Source organism: Varanus komodoensis, unplaced genomic scaffold (assembly GCF_004798865.1).
Source record: "Varanus komodoensis strain SLA01 unplaced genomic scaffold, ASM479886v1 scaffold7_1, whole genome shotgun sequence".
Classification (NCBI taxonomy): Eukaryota; Metazoa; Chordata; class Lepidosauria; order Squamata; family Varanidae; genus Varanus; species Varanus komodoensis.
Window position 1 is genome coordinate 354,939 of NW_025336479.1, and position 17,499 is coordinate 372,437.

The window sequence follows — 17,499 nt, forward strand, 5'->3', positions numbered from 1 at the left end:
AGTCTGGGCCACATTGTTTGCATTCTTGTACTGTCTTGAAGAAAAGGGAGCCAATCAGATTATCAGTGCAATAATATTGCTGTTGCGGATGATACTCCTGTTACGATCTTGCAGAATTTTTGCTCAGGGACATATATTAAATTTATTGTGCACAAAGGGAAGTTTGTTAAAGGGAAGAAAAGCCTCCCCCCCCCCCCCCCCACTGGTGCTTTTCAATTGATAACTTGGCAGTTGGACTCTGGCAACCGTGCACAAATGTAGACATGCCCGTCAGTTTCCTTGTCTGTTGCCTGTTGGGCATCTCCTTTTGACAGCTTGAAAGAGACATGGAAATTGACCAGAAAAGACTGCATATATTAGAGAGCTGTAAGAGTACACGTGGAATCGATCAGCACCAACAAAATTACAAACACAGTTGTGCTTTTCTCTAGACCAAAAAAGTGCAGATGGAGCCTCTGTTGCAGGGGCAGCAGCAGGTGGCGACATGAGCAAGCTTGTGAAGAACCACAGGCACTTTTGCCGCTCTTGCCAAATAGATCACTATCCAGTCCCCACAAGCCGTAATGAAATTGGTCCTCCAGGTTTGGAGGACACTATGGCAACCCACTGTGATACAAACAGGCAGCCCCTAGAAGAAGCCATGGGTTGTCAGAGAATATAAGCCACCCTGTGGGGAAGCCATTTGAATTTGGAGAACATGATAACCCACCATGGGTAGTTATCCATGATAGATTGTTATAATGTATGAGCTAAGTCAATCTAAATGTACATGAAAGAGAAAAATCCATTCATTTTGTACAGCTGAGGCATTTCAAATCGTGTAGGAATACTGATTAAATTACCAGTATGAAAGATGACTAGGTAGCAAAGTTTCTAGATTTTTAGAAAGATAGATTATGATAATATGCTTTATAGAACAAAAGTTAAATAAATGAATAATCTTTAGTATCAGGGACCGCCTGAGTGAGGTTCACGTGCTTCTCCAGGGAATGTTCTTAGTTTCTTATTTGCATGATTTAACTAAGTCTGGACTTTTGTTTCTTTCAGGCAGCGTTTACCCTTCTCTTGGGCCCATTCACCTTTTTTAATGTACAGAAAACTAAGTATCTGCAAATAATGACATCATTAATGAGGTGGATAGGTAAGTCCATGAGCCTTTGCTATTCTACACCAATATTGATATACAAGCACACTATAAAAGGGCGGCTGCAGAGCTAGAAATGGTGCAGAAAGAGACAACCAAGATGACAAAGGTGCTGAAGGAACTCCTGTATATGGAAAAGTTACAAGATTTGCTGCCCTTTCGAAGAAAGGTGAGCAGGGGGAATAATAGCAAAGTATAAAATTATGCAGAGCATGGAGAAACTAGATAAGGATACACTTTGCTCGCTTTCTCATGATACAAAAGCCTGGGGTTGTCTAATGAGGTAGAAGGCTGGGAGGTTAAGGAAAGAGAAAAGGAAGTACTACTTCACAGGGTGCATAGCTAAACTATAGATTTTTTTGCAACAAGACGTGTTTTGAAAGGTGATCACACACATTCATGAAGGATTAGACTATCCATGTCTACTATGACCAATGATGGCAATATATTACCTACTTTATTGGAGGTGCATTCTTCAGTCTGGCTGCTGGTGGAAAAGACAAGTGGGAGCATGGGGCTCAACGCTCATTCACCTTGTGGGCTTCCTCGCAGCATTGGGTTGGCCACTGTGTGAACAGGATGCTGTACTAGCCAGGCCTTTGACCTGATCCGGGACAGTTCTTCCTATGTCTTTATGTTCTTACTATATCATTGGCAGTTCTTCCTGTGATGCAGCAATATTCATGTGCCTAGACTACTTGTATGAGCACTTTTTAGCCCGATAGGACTGCCAAGAGCACAGGAATCATGGCATTGCTTATTTTGTACCCTTTTTGATGCAGATGGAAATCTTAGTTTATATGTCATGAACCTCTCTGATATTTAGCCATGCATGTTTTTGGAATCACTTAAGTATTTGGAGAATTTTCCTTTACTTTGTGTGATCAGAAAGAAGTACAGTTTAGAAAATGAATATATTTTATTAAATGGTATAATTACATCCAAAGCATTTTCGGTTTTATTTGTGCAGGTACCTTTCATGGCAAAAAGAATCGGTGTGGCATAATGGTTAGAAGGCTAGACTGGGAGTTGAGAGACTCAGGATCTGATGTGTACATGATCATGGAGCTCACTGGATGACTTTGGTCCAGTCACCAACTCCCAGCCTAACCTACCTCATAAGGTTGTTCGAAGGATGAAATGCAGCGGAGAAGACCATTTAAACCATTTTGGTTCTTTACACAATATAGATGATTTTTTTTTCATTTATCTGATTAAGTTCTTGGATACATTTGTTGAAGGGATCATACAGAAGGAAATTTAAATCTTTTTGTTTAATATGTTTGTTGTTGTTAGTCGCGAAGTCGTGCCCAACCCATCGCAACCCCATAGACAACATTCCTCCAGGCCCTCCTGTCCTCCACCATCTCCCAGAGTCCACCTAAGCTCACACCAACTGCTTCAGTGACTCCATCCAGCCACCTCATCCTCTGCCGTCCCCTTCCTCTTTTGCCATCTATTGTTCCCAGCATTAGACTCTTCTCCAATGAGTCCTTCCTTCTCATTAGGTGGCCAAAGTATTTGAGTTTCATCTTCAGTATCTGGCCTTCTAAAGAGCAGTCAGGGTTGATCTCCTCTAGGACTGACTGGTTTGATCTCCTTGCGGTCCAAGGGACTCGCAGGAGTCTCCTCCAGCACCACAATTCAAAGGCCTCAATCCTTTTGTGCTCAGTCTTCCTTATGGTCCAGCTTTCACAGCCATACATTGCAACTGGGAAAACCATCGCCTTGACTATACGCACTTTTGTTGGCAGGATGATGTCTCTGCTTTTTAGTATGCTGTCTAGATTTGCCATAGCTTTTCTCCCCAAGAGCAAGCGTCTTTTAATTTCTTGGCTGCAGTCCCCATCTGCGGAGATCTTGGAGTCCAGGAAAATAAAGTCTGTCACAACCTCCATTTCTTCCCCATCTATTTGCCAGGAAGTGAGAGTACCGGATGCCATGATCTTGGTTTTCTTAATGTTGAGTTTCTAGCCAACTTCTGCGCTCTCCTCCTTCGCCCGCATCAAGAGGCTCTTTAGTTCCTCTTCACTTTCTGCCATGAGAGTGGTATCATCTGCATATCTGAGGTTGTTGATATTTCTTCCAGCAATCTTAATTCCAACTGGTGATTCATCTAGCCCCGCCTTTCTCATGATGTGCTCTGCATGTAAGTTAAATAGGCAGGGCGACAGTATACAGCCTTGCCGAACTCCTTTCTCAATTTTGAACCAATCAGTGGTTCCATGTCCAGTTCTCACTGTTGCTTCTTGACCTGCATATAGGTTTCTCAAGGGACAAATAAGATGGTCTGGTACTCCCATCTCTTTAAGAACTTGCCACAGTTTGTTGTGATCCACACAATCAAAGGCTTTAGCATAGTCAGTGAAGCAGAAGTAGATGTCTTTCTGGAACTCCCTAGCTTTCTCCATGATCCAGCATAGGTTGGCAATTTGATCTCTAGTTCCTCTCCCTCTTCGAAATCCTGCCTGTACTTCTGGTAGTTCTTGGGCCACATACTGCTGCAGCCTAGCTTGTAGGATTTTGAGCATAACTTTGCTAGCATGTGTAATGAGTTGCCCTTCTTTGGGATCGGAATGTAAACTGACCTTTTCCAATCCTCTGGCCCCTGCTGAGATTTCCAAATTTGCTGGCATATTGAGTGTAGCACTTTTACTGCATCGTCTTTTAGGATTTTGAATAGCTCAACTGGAATACTGTTGCCTCCACTAGCTTTGTTGTTGCTCAGACTACCTAAGGCCCATTTGTCTTCACATTCCAGGATGTCTGGCTCGAGGTCAGTGACCACCCCATCGTGGCTATCAGGGATGTTAAGCTCTTTCTTGTATAGTTCTTCTGTGTAGTCTTGCCACCTCTTCTTAATTTCTTCTGCCTCTGTTAGGTCCCTGCCATTTTGGTCCTTTATCATGTCCATCTTTGCATGAAATGTTCATATCCAATTTTCTTGAAGAGATCTCTGGTCTTCCCTATTCTATTGTTTTCTTCTATTTCTTTGCACTGTTCATTTAAGAAGGCATTCTTATCTCTTCTAGCTATTCTCTGGAATTCTGCATTCAATTGTTTGTATCTTTCTCTTTCTCCCTTGCCTTTCGCTTCCCTTCTTTCCTCAGCTATTTGTAAAGCTTCCTCAGACAGCCATTTTGCTTTCTTGCATTTCTTTTTCTTTGGGATGGCTTTAGTTGCTGCCTCTTGTACAATGTTGTGAACCTCCGTCCATAGTTCTTCAGGCACTCTGTCTATCAGATCTAATTCCTTAAATCTATTTGTCACCTCTACTGTATATTCATCAGGGATATGATTTAGGTCATACCTGAGTGGCCTAGTGCTTTTCCCTACTTTCTTCAACTTAAGCCTAAATTTTGCAACCAGAAGCTCATGATCTGAGCCACAGTCAGCTCCTGGTCTAGTTTTTACTGACTGTATAGAGCTTCTCCATCTTTGGCTGCAGAGCACATAGTCAATCTGATTTCTGGTTTGACCGTCTGGTGATGTCCATGCGTAGAGTCGTCTCTTGGGTTGTTGGAAAAGAGTGTTTGCTATGACCATCATATTCTCTTGACAAAATTCTACCAGCCTGTGCCCCACTTCATTTTGTACTCCAAGGCCAAACTTGCCTGTTATTCCGGTTATCTTTTGGCTTCCTACTTTAGCATTCCAATCCCCCATGATGATAAGGACATCTGTTTTTGGTGTTAATTCTAGAAGGTGTTGTAGGCCTTCATAGAACCGGTCAACTTCAGCCTCTTCAGCACCAGTGGTTGGGGCATAGACTTGGACTATTGTGATGTTGAATGGATTGCCTTGGATTCGAACTGAGATCATTCTGTCATTTTGGAGATTGTATCCCAGTACTGCTTTTCCTACTCTTTTTTTGACTATGAAGGCTACTCCATTTCTTCTGAAGCATTCTTGCCCTCAGTAGTATACCTGATGGTCATCTGAATTAAATTCACCTGTCCATTTTAGTTCACTGATTCCTGTCCATTTTAGTTCACTGATTCCTAAGATGTCGATGTTCAGTCTTCTCATCTCTTGTTTGACCACCTCCAACTTGCCTTGATTTATGGATCTTACATTCCAGGTTCCTATGGAGTATAGATCTTTGCAGCATCGGACTTTCCTTTCACCACCAAATACATCTGCAACTGAGTGTCCTTTGGGCTTTGACCCAGTCGCTTCATTCTTTCTGGCGCTACTAGTACTAGCCCTCCACTCTTCCCCAGTAGCATATTGGACACCTTCCGACCTGAGGGGCGCATCTTCCAGCGTCATATCTTTTTGCCTTTTGGTACTGTCCATGGGGTTTTCATGGCAAAGATACTGGAGTGGGTTGCCATTTCCTTCTCCAGTGGATCACGTTTTGTCAGAGCTCTCTGCTATGACCTGTCTGTCTTGGGTGACCCCGCACGGCATGGCTCATAGCTTCATTGAGCTACGCAAGCCCCTTCGCCACGACAAGGCAGTGATCCATGAAGGAGTTGTTTAATATATTTAATATTAAATCTCTCACACATTATTAATATCCCATTTACCATCAGAAAATAGTTGGCAGAGTGTTTGAATACATTATTACTCTAACCAAAGGAACTATGTTTACTATTCTAGTGTTCATAGGTCTCATTAATTTTTTTATAATAATTTTTTTCTAAGACTCATCAAAAGAGAAATGGAGACAGTCTTATGCAGGTCATGCAACATTAACTCTTTGTTGAAATTCTAAAATAAGATCACCACCTGTTGGGCAGTTAAATGTCCCTTTATTGGAGTGCATTGTTATTACTCAAAATGTTTGAAGACTTCTTTTTTAAAATGTATTTGTTATCTGATGTCAAGCATCATACAAAACATGTACTTTGCTATAAGTGGAAACAGAATAGGAAAGCTAATGTTCTGTCAGGAAAAAAAATCACTTGATGTTGTCTTATACAGGACTGAGATTTCCACATTCATTAATAATGATATTTTGACCTGCCCCCAACCCAGAGATAAGTTCTCCAAAATAGTCTTCCTTAAAGCCTCTTTACTTTTAACTAGACTTCTCTTCTAATATCTGGAGTCAGCTGATAACTCTCATCACAGGTGTGGACCTACCTTTTACCATCTTCTAACTCACAATTTTATTCAAACTTCTTGGCTCTTAGCAGTTTTCAGCAAACAGTCCTCAGTTCTGCCTTCATTTTTTAAAACCTTCCTGTTCAAAGTTTATACTATGTAGTCTGCTTTTCTTAAGCCTTTCAGTGGGCCGTGATTCAGAGCTGACAAGTGAGACTTGCTTCTGAGTTGTTCAGATACACTCATGTTTCCTAGTTTATCTCTTCTGTATGGTGGAGTATGCTGCTGATGGCAATAAGCATATTGTCTCTCAGTACAGTAGTCACGGGTAGCAAGCAGGGAGGTATGATGCTGGGGATTGGACAGTCCCGGTGAGTGAATAGACAATAAGACGCCCAAGAGCTATTTGGTCTTCCATTTTGCTCCATTCAGTGGGCTTTGGGTTGCCTTGCCAGTTTGCCCTCCTGTCATGTGACAGTGCTGTTTGATGCACAGTCGATCCCTGATAAGTCATATATTGCTCGTAATTTAAGCATGGTTGAGGGAACTGAGCTGTTACAATAGATGCATGGACAAACTGGAAAGAGTTATTACTCAGCTGTGTCAACCAATTTACATTATGCTATGGCACAACCCAGTGAGGACCTGAACATTTTGCATCCTGAGTTGAGGTTGAGGAAGTGGACTGCTTGCTTCTTGAAAGAATTGACTACTAATGTTCCTTCCTTTCAGTAATCTTGTCTCAGACTTGATCGTCAAGACAATGTAGGAGCATTTTTCAGAGGGACTTAAGGAGGCTGAGCAATTGGTAGGAAGTTTCTGTGGAAATTACTTCTGCACTGGATCCTTGCCCCTCCTGGCTTATAAAAGTCAGCATGGACAAAAAGCTACCTGGGCCATGGAAGTGATCAGTGCTTCACTGGGAGAGAGAGTGCTCCCGTGACATCTGAAAGAGATACACCTGGTTCAAGGTGCTGGTTTTAATCTATGAAGTCTTACACAGTTTGGTATTTGATGGAATCTACCTGGACTGTATGATCAACATCGGAGGCCTTCCTCCAAGTGCCACTTCCAACGGAGACTAAGTTGGTGGCAACAAAGAAGAAGGTTTTCTCTGTCCCAGTCCTCCATGGAGGCATGCCTGGTATCAACTCTACTGTCCTTTCAGTTCCAGGTTAGGACAACCCCCTATACTGAGGTATTTAAAGACAACTAAGGCATAGGTCATCATACAGGGCAACCAAACTTGTTTCCCTGCCAAACCTGCCCAAGGACCTTGCCCCTGTTGTATAGATATCCAAGGCTTAATGGAGGCATCCATGCCAGGTTTTTTTCAGGGTGTCAACTCAGTTAAATTTCGGTTTTGCTGCCTCAATTGTTTGAAGTTTCTTCATCTGTTCCTTTCTTGAGATAAATGTATAAGGTTATTTTTGTTGTTTTATGGCCTTTTTTAAAAAACCACCATAAACCACCCAGTTTATAATGTTGTGGGAATAAAATCAACACATATAAATGAATGCATAAACATAGGCTGGAGGACTCAACAAAGAAGATTGTTATCATCTATAATGAGTCCCTCTCTCTTCAAGATGCCCATTCAGTTGACAGCTAGTCTTGTGTTTTTGTACCTGAGTTGGGAGATAGAGTGGAGATTCTTTGGGTTTATTGACCTCCCCACTGCCTATCAGTCTCCATGCCAAGCTAGAAGAACTGAAGAACAATGCTGGAATCACTAAGGACAACTTAGTGCTGGGGCATTTTAACATTCCAACCAAGGCTACCTTGGTGGAACTGGCTTAGGATGTCATGGTCACCTTTACAAGTCTGAGATTATCTTGTGACCCATACTCTCTGTAGGACATACTTTGAACCTGATATTTTCAACCAGACAAGGATTGGTAGCCTTGAACTGGGGTGAGAAGGCTTTTTGTGACACTCCTATCATGACCAAGATACTTTCATTCTCCTCTACAAGGGTAGTAGACCCATTAAGTAAGTTTCCTTCTCAAGAAAACTTACAAAATCTTGTGGATTCCTGAATACTGTGCAAGTTTGTTATCCAAATGTATATATTGCTTTTCATTGGGTTATCAAAGTGGTGAACGTACAGTGTCATTATTATGTCAGTTTACAGTCAACACAGCTAATGCTGTGCTGGAAGCCCTGGAGTCACTGTGGAAACTTGAATTGGAATGAGTTGATGACATGATTGCTCCCAAGTCTCCTCTTCTACAACGTGGAGCCCAGTTAACTCCATGGTTTATTTGAGAGTTGGAGGCAATGAACAGGCTGGGAGATTATGAGAATACAACTCATGCAAGTCTCACTGTGAATATTACCAAATAGCAGTAAAAGCTTATGTTAAAACCTACTTTGTGACAGTGACGGCAACCAAGAAACGTTACTTACCTGCCACCATTGCACCCTCCATATTTCTTGACAATAGTAATAGTCTCATTAAGTTGTATTGAGAATGTGACAGCAGTCCCTTCTCAGCTCACTTGGAGAGTTCTGATGCTCTAGGCTTCTGTGTAGGTGCATCATGTAGATGGCACACATGTTGACAGCCTGTCTGGCTGAAGTTGTAAAAGTATAAAACCTTAGTACACAAGCCTAGCTTTGCCTCTTTGTGCTCAAGAAAGAGCATAATTAAATAAATGTTTGTTTCATTACCACCCAATAACACCAAGGCTGTGAGAGTAGTTTGGGCATAATTTGGAGGGGAATTTGTTAATTAGTTTGATTCCTGTTCAGATTCAGTGGAGGACAAACTATCCCTTGGTATAATGCAATGCTAGGGCAGTGCCTTGCTGGCTGTTCCATGGCCTGGTTTGCATGCAACAGCCCAGGAAATGAGTTTAGTATGGGTGATTGCTGAATCATGGGTAATCGTTAGGCACAAACCCTGCATGATGGTTTAACTATGGGGTGCTTAATTATTTGTTTATCTATTTGATTTCTGTATCACCCAATAGCTGACATTCTCTGAATAGTGAACAGCAGTAATAAATGCAATAAAATACAATCTAGAATAAAGCAAAACATCAGATTACATAAGAAATTAAAACCATATGTAAACCCACATGTTTATAGTTAAGCAACTAAAACCAGCCCCTTCCTGGTTGAACACCCTCCATCTAGTCAGAGGAACAATCTACCAAAAACCTCTTAGACTTGTCTAGCTTGAGCTTCATTTCGTTAGCCCCATAAAGTCCATTGTTGCAGCCTGGCACCACATTTGGACAATGACAACCTCAGATGCTGAAGAAGAAAAGGAGAGTAGAGCTGTATGTCTTCCGTGTGTGGATGGCAATGCACTCCAGAGCTCAGCATGACCCTACTCAGTGGTTTCATGTACATGTTGAACAGCATAATTAACAAGGCTGGCTCTTGAAGAACCCCATACTGGAGAATCCATGAGGCTGAACAATATCTTTCAAGCACGACCTTCTGGAGTTGACTTGCCAAGTAGGAGTGGAACCACTGCTATCAGTGCTCCCAACTCAGTCAGTCACCCCAGGACAGCATGATTAATGGTGTCAGGATCAGAGCCTGACCCATCCTGAAAGTGCCTACAGAAACTGGAACACCCTTGCAGGCACTTGCAGGAAGCAGCTGTGTGGCAATTGTGCAGTGCAGCTGGAAGCCCTGGAGGGCAGCATAAAAGTCTTCACTGCACTACTGTCCTGGTGGCTACCTTGTGCTCTGGCTTCCTACATTGCCTCCCCAAATCCTTGTTCCTGCCTGCCCGCCTAATTGACTCCTGCTCAGCTCCAGTATAGTCCTGCTTCTGTCCTTGTCTCCCACCTGACCCTGTCTTCCCAGATACCTGCACACATTCTCCCCCAGACTCTACAGAAGGCATTGAAAGCTGCTGAGGCATCTAGGGATATCTACACAGTTGCAACTTCCCATCTCTCTGCCAACACTGGTCATCACACAGGGTGAGCAAAGCCATCTCTATGCCAAAACCTGACCTGAACCTCAGCCGAAAAGGATTAGATACTCTGACTCACCCTAGAGTGCCTGGAGCTGAATGGCCACCACCTGCTCAAGGAGCCCAAAATTATTTGGGTCTTAATCACAAACATCCCAAGAAGAGCACCTATAGTTTGCTGTTGGGTTGTGAACTCTGGATTAAGGTTAGTACACTGTATGCATGTAGGGACACCTTACAATTCAGCAATAATCCACTATTCAGCTACAGTTATTCAACCTGTATTCTGTGATGTTATGTGCAAAACTCAGTGCAGTTTTATTAGAGAAGAAAGTGTTAATTTAGTAATCTTACTGCACAGCTGTGCCTCTGTTTTCATAGGTAGCAATCAGTCTGTGAGACTTTGAACTTGTTTATACCCACATGGATAAACACATCTGACTCATACCTAATATCTTTCTTTTCTTGTCTGAGCACTCGCATCCTGCAAATTCTGTGTTCCATGGAGGAAGTAAATGGTGTTAAGAGTGAAAAAATAATCACTTCTCAGCTTGGATATTAAGTTCTTTACTGTTACCAGTCCTTGCTGCTGGCCTTGAGGGAGACAGAAGCACATATATTTATCTTTTCTCCCTTTTTACAGACTCCTTCCACTTGGACTGTAGTTCTGTAGCTGGGAAAGCATTCCCTGGCTCATTGCAAGACAGTAGCTCCAAAGGTGTTTCTGGAAGCCATTCTGAGCTTTCATGCCAAACCCTTCAGGTTAGGCAGACTGATCCAAATTAGCATTTTGTATCGTTAACAGGCTCGCATCTGTTGCTGCTTGTGAAATGCCTGGAGTACACAGCATCCTTTTCTCTTTGCTTAGTTTGGTTTATCTTCCTTGAAATCTAGCGAACCTGACAAATGGGAGGTCAGAATCTCTTTACACTGGAGTAAGAAATGTGGGGCAGCCGACCCATCTGAGTAAACTGATGTAAGAGCCTGTGTGTCTGCCCGCAGGAATTACCCTGTGCTTGCTGCTTACTCAGGCTGGCTGAAGTCAGTATGCACCACTTCAGGAGTATGTCAAATTAAGGTGACCGTGGCTGGGAGGATGAGTCTTGATAACTCGGTGCTGAGTATGAAGAATGTATCAGGGACCAGCATTCTTCTGATGGAGTCACTTTGTTTTGAAGCTGCCTGCTGAAACATCAGGCCAACAATATGGTGTAAGAAATGCTTGAAATCATCTAGGGCTTCAGAATACAAGTTTGATAAGTCAGCAGCTCTCGACAGCTGGGGTGGAATCTGTTAGTGGGACCTTTGGGGCATGATCTGGAAACAAAGGCTGGCATGATGGAGCAAGCTCCCTGTCATAACCAATAAGAGGAAGAAGGGCACCGGGACACACCAGCTCAAGTGGCACAAGCTCCAGACAAAAGCATCTCTCCCCACAGACACTGGGATCCACATTAGCTTGTCTAGAGATCCTTATCTGCACATTAAACAACCCCAAATACTTCCAAAAATGCTACTTTAAAATCTGTTTTGCGCTCTGTAATTCTGCCTCGCCGAAGCAAGTGATTCACTCCAATTATTGAAAAGCAAAGCCTAGCTACAGCTGAAGCTAGCACTGCTTCATAGGACTCAGGCATGAACATGTTTTGTCCGTGTAAAAGGTGGATGGAATAAAAGTAGCTTTAGTATTTGCCACGTGTGGTGCTGATTGGTTTAAGCAGCCGTCTCTAACACAAGAGTCATAAATGGGACAAAGCGTCCTTATCAAATGCATAGTGTTGATAGAGTCTGGAAGTGCTTGAAGTTGTTTAAAACGGATAAGATTTATGTGTACTCTGAGATTATGTGCCAGATGAGGGAAACTGCACAATGTAGTGCTGAGGACAGGAATTTCCTGAGAATCTTGGCATGATGATAATGTATTTAAAAGCATGTGAACCATGCATGGTAAAATTTCAGAAGCCACAAGGAGAGGGTGACTGAATAAAATTACAAGTTGTCAGGTACAAAGCCAGTGTTGACCATTGTTTCATAACTAGGAGAAACAGAACTGTGCATACTAAGTATATAAGCATTCAATTTGTGTAAATGCTGTACATTGATGGCACACAGCTCTGTTTCTCCTTTACATCCTTAACAGCTGAGGCTTTGGATGAGCTAAACTGGTGTTTGGCCATGGCAATGGTCTAGATAAAGGCTAACAAACTGAGGCTAAATCCAGACAAGACTGTTATGGTTTTGGCTGATAGTTTCTCTGATGGAGGGTGTTCAAGCTTTTCTGGATTGCATTGAACTCCCCATGAATGAGCAGGGTTGTAGCTTGTTCCATCTTTGTCACTTGAGGCTCAGGTGCCCTTGGTGGCTTGAAGTGCTTTCTACTAGCTTTAGCTGGTAGCCCAGCTATGCCTCTGTCTGGACAGGGATAGCCTGCTCTTTGTGTGCTCTAGTCATCTGAACCCTAGTTTACTGCATTGTACTCTATGTGAGGCTGCCCTTGAGGAATGTTTGGAAGCTGGACCTCATGCAGAATGCAGTAACCATATTAATAACTGGGATATGTAGGTCCAAACACATAAGAACACTTCTGGCCCACTTACTCTGTTGCCTGTTTCTAGGCTCCGTTCAAGAAGCTGGTTTTAACCTATAAGTTCTTACAGTGCTTGGGAATGTAATGGAGCACTTCTCCCAACCACAATGTACCTAGATACTATACTAAATGTCTGGCGCCTTCCTCCAAGGCTTTGTGGGGGGGGGGAGGCAGCAACAAGAGGGAGGGCTTTCTTGGTAGTGCTCCACCCATGGACTGATTTCCCCTCTGCAGCCTGCCTAGTGCCAACCTTGTCATCTTTTTTGGTACCAAGTTAAAAAGGTCCTTTATGCCGAGACTTTTGAAGATATGCTTGGATATCAAGGGGCTTTAGGGATTAACCATGCCAGGTGTTCTTGTTTTACAGGGTTATTTTTCACTGTGTGCTTTTAAGCTGTTTTTAATTTCTTCTGTTTCCTTTCTGATAAGGTTTTCTGCCAGTTTTTCTTAAGACTGGAAGCCCATAGACGCACTGGTGATCCATTTTCAGTGCAGTCACATGTTGACTTTATTGAGTGTGATTTTATGTGCCTGTGCCTGTCTCTGATTTTGTTCCATTTCTGAGCTGGGTGAAACTAATTATGCAGTATGATACTGCTACTTTTTGTCAGACAATAGTACAAGTGTTGTTACCTTATGAGGTTAGTATATTGTTGCTGGCAGCTTGTTTTGATCAACATTAATACTTAAAGGTTTTCCATAAAGAAGATTCCCATGATCAAAGAAGGTAGATCAAGAAGCCATGTGGGTAGGTACAGTAGTGTAGACCAGCACTTTAAAAAAGGTTGCTTACTATAAGATTAAAGTTTAAATGCAAATGATACTGATTTGCTCTCTCTGTAGGTTTTTCAGTAAATGGTTAGATATCCATCTTTCTAGTATAATTAGGACTTCAGTGGATCCTGCTTTGATAGAATTGAGCTTAATGACTGCAAGTTCCTTCTGCCTTTAAAACAATATCTGTTTCTTTCTATGACTTTGGATGACCTGATTGGATGACCTGCTGTAAACTTGCTGGGAGACCTTTACTTGGATTAGTTGTAGTTTACTTGGAGACCTTTACTTGGATTACTACTCCTTCCTTTAAGAATATTTTGAGATAGCAGAAGAAATGTCTGCTTCTGAAACTGATCCATTGTTGAAACTCTTTTTTTCTATAGATGGCACTTGTTCCCTGGGTTTACATTGGGTGTTTAGCATACCTGCCTTCCTTTTTAGAATGCCTTTGTGGTACTAATGCTTTTCCTTGCCACTCAAGTCAACCTTCAGCATATGCCTTTTTTCCAGCATAATGTTATAGCCTGAATAAATTTATCAGTGAATGAATGCATTCATTCATACATCTGCTGCCTCTTACAATCTATATTTCCTAGCAGAGACTAATACTGGCTACAGAGACTGAAGCAGTGCAATTATTGCTGTTTGTTATTGACATATTACTGGCAGGTGTTCCCAGAAAGCCCTCACAGAGGGGCATTTCTTGTGCTGACAACATCAGAGGCTATATTTGTAAAAAAAAAAAAAAAGACGTATTTTAATAATGATGCTTTCTGCAAATTCACCTGGTTTGTAAGATAGCATGCACACAGTTTTGCAACCCTACTTGGTATTACCCTCAAATGTATTTATTTCAATCAAACCAGTACATTAATTTGTGCTGCTTTACATATTTAAGTGGGTCCAAATGTGGTGTTTTATATGCTTGTGTTTCATGGCAGCTATTTAAATAAAAGTTCTCCAAGTGGCTCACAAGACAAGCCCAACTTGAAATTCAGTATAAAATGGTAACATAATTAGAACACTTTGAAAACATGGGTTTTAAACTGAGAGGCCCAGTTTATAAGACATAGTTTATTGAAAGGGTTAGTAAAAGTCTTCACTGTGTGCTCAAAAAACCATAGAGATGGTAGCATAGAAACAATCCTGGGAAGTCAGTTCCATAACTGAGGTGCCACTACCAAAAAGACCCTCTTTCTGGTGGGTCTTTGGATTTCTGCTTTTTCAACCGTTAAGGCAACATACAAGCTGCAGGCTGCAATCCTATACATTCATAACAGGGAGAAGTCCTCTTAAACCCACTGAGGCTGCATAAGATTGCACTGGTATGCTTCCCAAGATCCCATAGCAACAGTGTGGGAAAAATGACAATAAAAGTAAAGAAATCAGATTTGTTACTCTGTATCTATTTTGCCTTTCACTGAGCAAGCAAGTGCTAGTTTTCAAGATCTGCAAGGCAACAATGGGTTTCTTCCAGCACTTTTTTAAAAACTTTGGAAAGGTACTGATGCCAGTGTTTTTGTTCCTGTGCATATACCGTATTTTTCGCTCTATAAGATGCACTTCCCCCCCCTCAAAAGTAAGGGGAAATGTCTGTGCGTCTTATAGCGCGAATGTGTGTGTGCCCGACGCCCGGGACGCTGCCGGCCTGCCTGCACCACATGGCACCACCTGGCCGTCACGCACTCGGTGTGCCCTGCTCTGCCTCCGGCGCAGGTGAGAGCTGTGCCGCTCAGGGGGAGCGGTGCGGAGGAGGAGGAGGAGTCGCGGGCTTTAACCCGCCAGCTGCACGGAGAGACAGACTACTCACCCCCACCGCCCTGGAAGACCTGCCGCTGCCGCACCGGAACACTGCTGGCCCCACGTGGCACCACCTGGCCAGCACGCACTCGGCACGCCCTGCTCCGCCCCCCTCCTCCAGCACAGGTGAGAGCTGTTAATCACAGGTCGGTGTGTGTTTTCAAATGGCAACCCATCTTTTAATGAAGCCCAGGGGGAAGTGATGGGGAATGTGCCTGTGATTATCAGGAAGCTTTCCATGGATCAGTTATCTGTTAGTTGATCAGACACATTTTTTTTAGGATCAGTGGATATTTGAACAACATTACCTTCGTGTATGAAGTTTATTCTTCAAATACTTAGTCCGCTGTGTGTTTGATTTACCGTACAATATCTAATTTTTTGTCAGAAGTTTTTTTCTACTATTTACTAGTAGGTCAGCATGGACATTACTGGCTTTTTTAGATTTGTTATTGAATTGTCTGCAGCAGCTCTTGTATAACTGGTGTAGATTGTGAATTCCTTCAATAATTCTACTACTGACTAAGAAAGTGATGTCAGTGATTGTGAGCAACAGAGCTTCATAAATTCTGACTTTGATGATGATGAGTTCTATGGGTTCAAGGAAAACTAGAAGAGTACTCGAACTTTAAAGGCTCTCTTTTGTTAATGACAGTGATGATGGTTCTTAATGCCACTGTTGACTGCTGTTCACTTTACAAGGTTGAAATACGGTATTACTGTATTCTGTTATAGTTTATTAAATAGTTTAGTAAACCATTTGATTCAGAATATTTTTTTCTTGTTTTCCTCCTCTAAAAGCTAGGTGCATCTTATGGTCAGGTGCGTCTTATAGAGCAAAAAATATGGTAACTTAGGAAATCAATATGCATGACAGATTTCTAGCCCAAATATACATCGCTGAAAGCATGCTTGTATCAAAGATGATTTTTAAAAAATCCTTAGATTGAATAGTTACCTCTTGGAGAGGAAAGGGCTTCCAGAACCAGCCCTTACTGCAACACACTTTCCACCATTCTATAAACTTTGGGAATGGGGGGGGAGTGCATTGGCTAAGCCATATGCTGCCCCATAGCTGGAATTTCTTACAAGTGGCTTATTTGGGGCTTTGCACAATTGTCCTCTTGAATTATCTTTCCAATTCAGAGAAGAGTGCCTGCAGTTATATATCCAAAATGGTATCAGTGTGTGTATGAGGAGAGGTATCAACAGGCTCAGAAAAACCCCAAGGTGGGCAAAAAGTAGGAAAACAACTATATTGTAAGTTTCACCCCATGAAACAACTTGCTGAGAACTGAGCATGTTCACTGCACATAGAAGGTTGCTGCTGTGGAAAACAGGCAGAAGGGAAGCAGGGAGGAATTGAGTGGCTGAAACAGGAGGAAGAGTCTCTTAAAAAGAATGACCACATTTCATTCATTCATTCATTCATACTGCTCCTGTGGCCCTATAAGACTCTCTGGGCAGTGTACAATATAACATTGTCTGGACTGAATGCTTTCTGGCTTACATGGGAAAGCTATTTTCAAATATCCACAGGGACAGAGGTGAACACTGTCCATAGAAATCCAAGAAATGGAGAAATTCAGGCTTTTAATGTAGCTGCTCTCTGAGACCTCCTACTAGGCCAAGTCAAGCACATAGCTGCATGCAAAAGCCTCAGGCACTCTTGTATGAAGGCTGCTTGTGCCTTTAAAAGTTCAGGCGTTTTGTTCAGGTAGTAAGAGCCAACTTAGGGTAGGGACCTTAATGCTAGCTTTTGTTCTTCATTGTGGTCTCTGTGCATCACACATGTGGGCTTTGTCATGCAGTGCAAGGCCTAGATCAGAAGACACTTCAATAGCGTAACCTTCTTCAGCCATAGAGTCAGCTGACACACTCTATAGTTGAGATTTTGTTGACTCTGCTTGTTTCCTCTGTTCCTGATATTCAGGCTGTGCATGCCGTTTTTAAGTGGCTGCAGTGACACAATCTACAATTAAATGGAGGTATCACAGGCTTGTGGTGAGCACTTAGTTTGGAGAGGTGCAGAACATATTGGAGGAGAATTCTTAACATTGGAGGAACCCCAAAGCAGCCCAGTGAAACCAAGCATGCTTAGTGGCCATGGAGTGCTGACTCTTGGGTAGGGGAAGCGTGAGCAGCTAAAAAGGGTGGAATGGAGCGACTAGGATTCTGACCAGCAGCATGCAATATGCCACC

The 17,499-nt window shown here is 42.5% G+C and overlaps 1 protein-coding gene across 3 annotated transcripts in view; it reads left to right on the forward strand.

Annotated features, from left to right (window-relative positions):
* TMEM104 (transmembrane protein 104) overlaps nt 1–17,499 on the forward strand; it is an 87,298-nt gene that overhangs the window by 52,920 nt on the left and 16,879 nt on the right. For 2 of the 3 annotated variants that reach the window (XM_044453684.1, XM_044453685.1), the window contains one exon: nt 1,048–1,141. In XM_044453684.1, coding sequence (XP_044309619.1) covers nt 1,048–1,141 — 94 coding nt within the window. The remainder of the gene's footprint in view (nt 1–1,047; nt 1,142–17,499) is intronic. The other variant, XM_044453686.1, reaches the window with a different exon arrangement.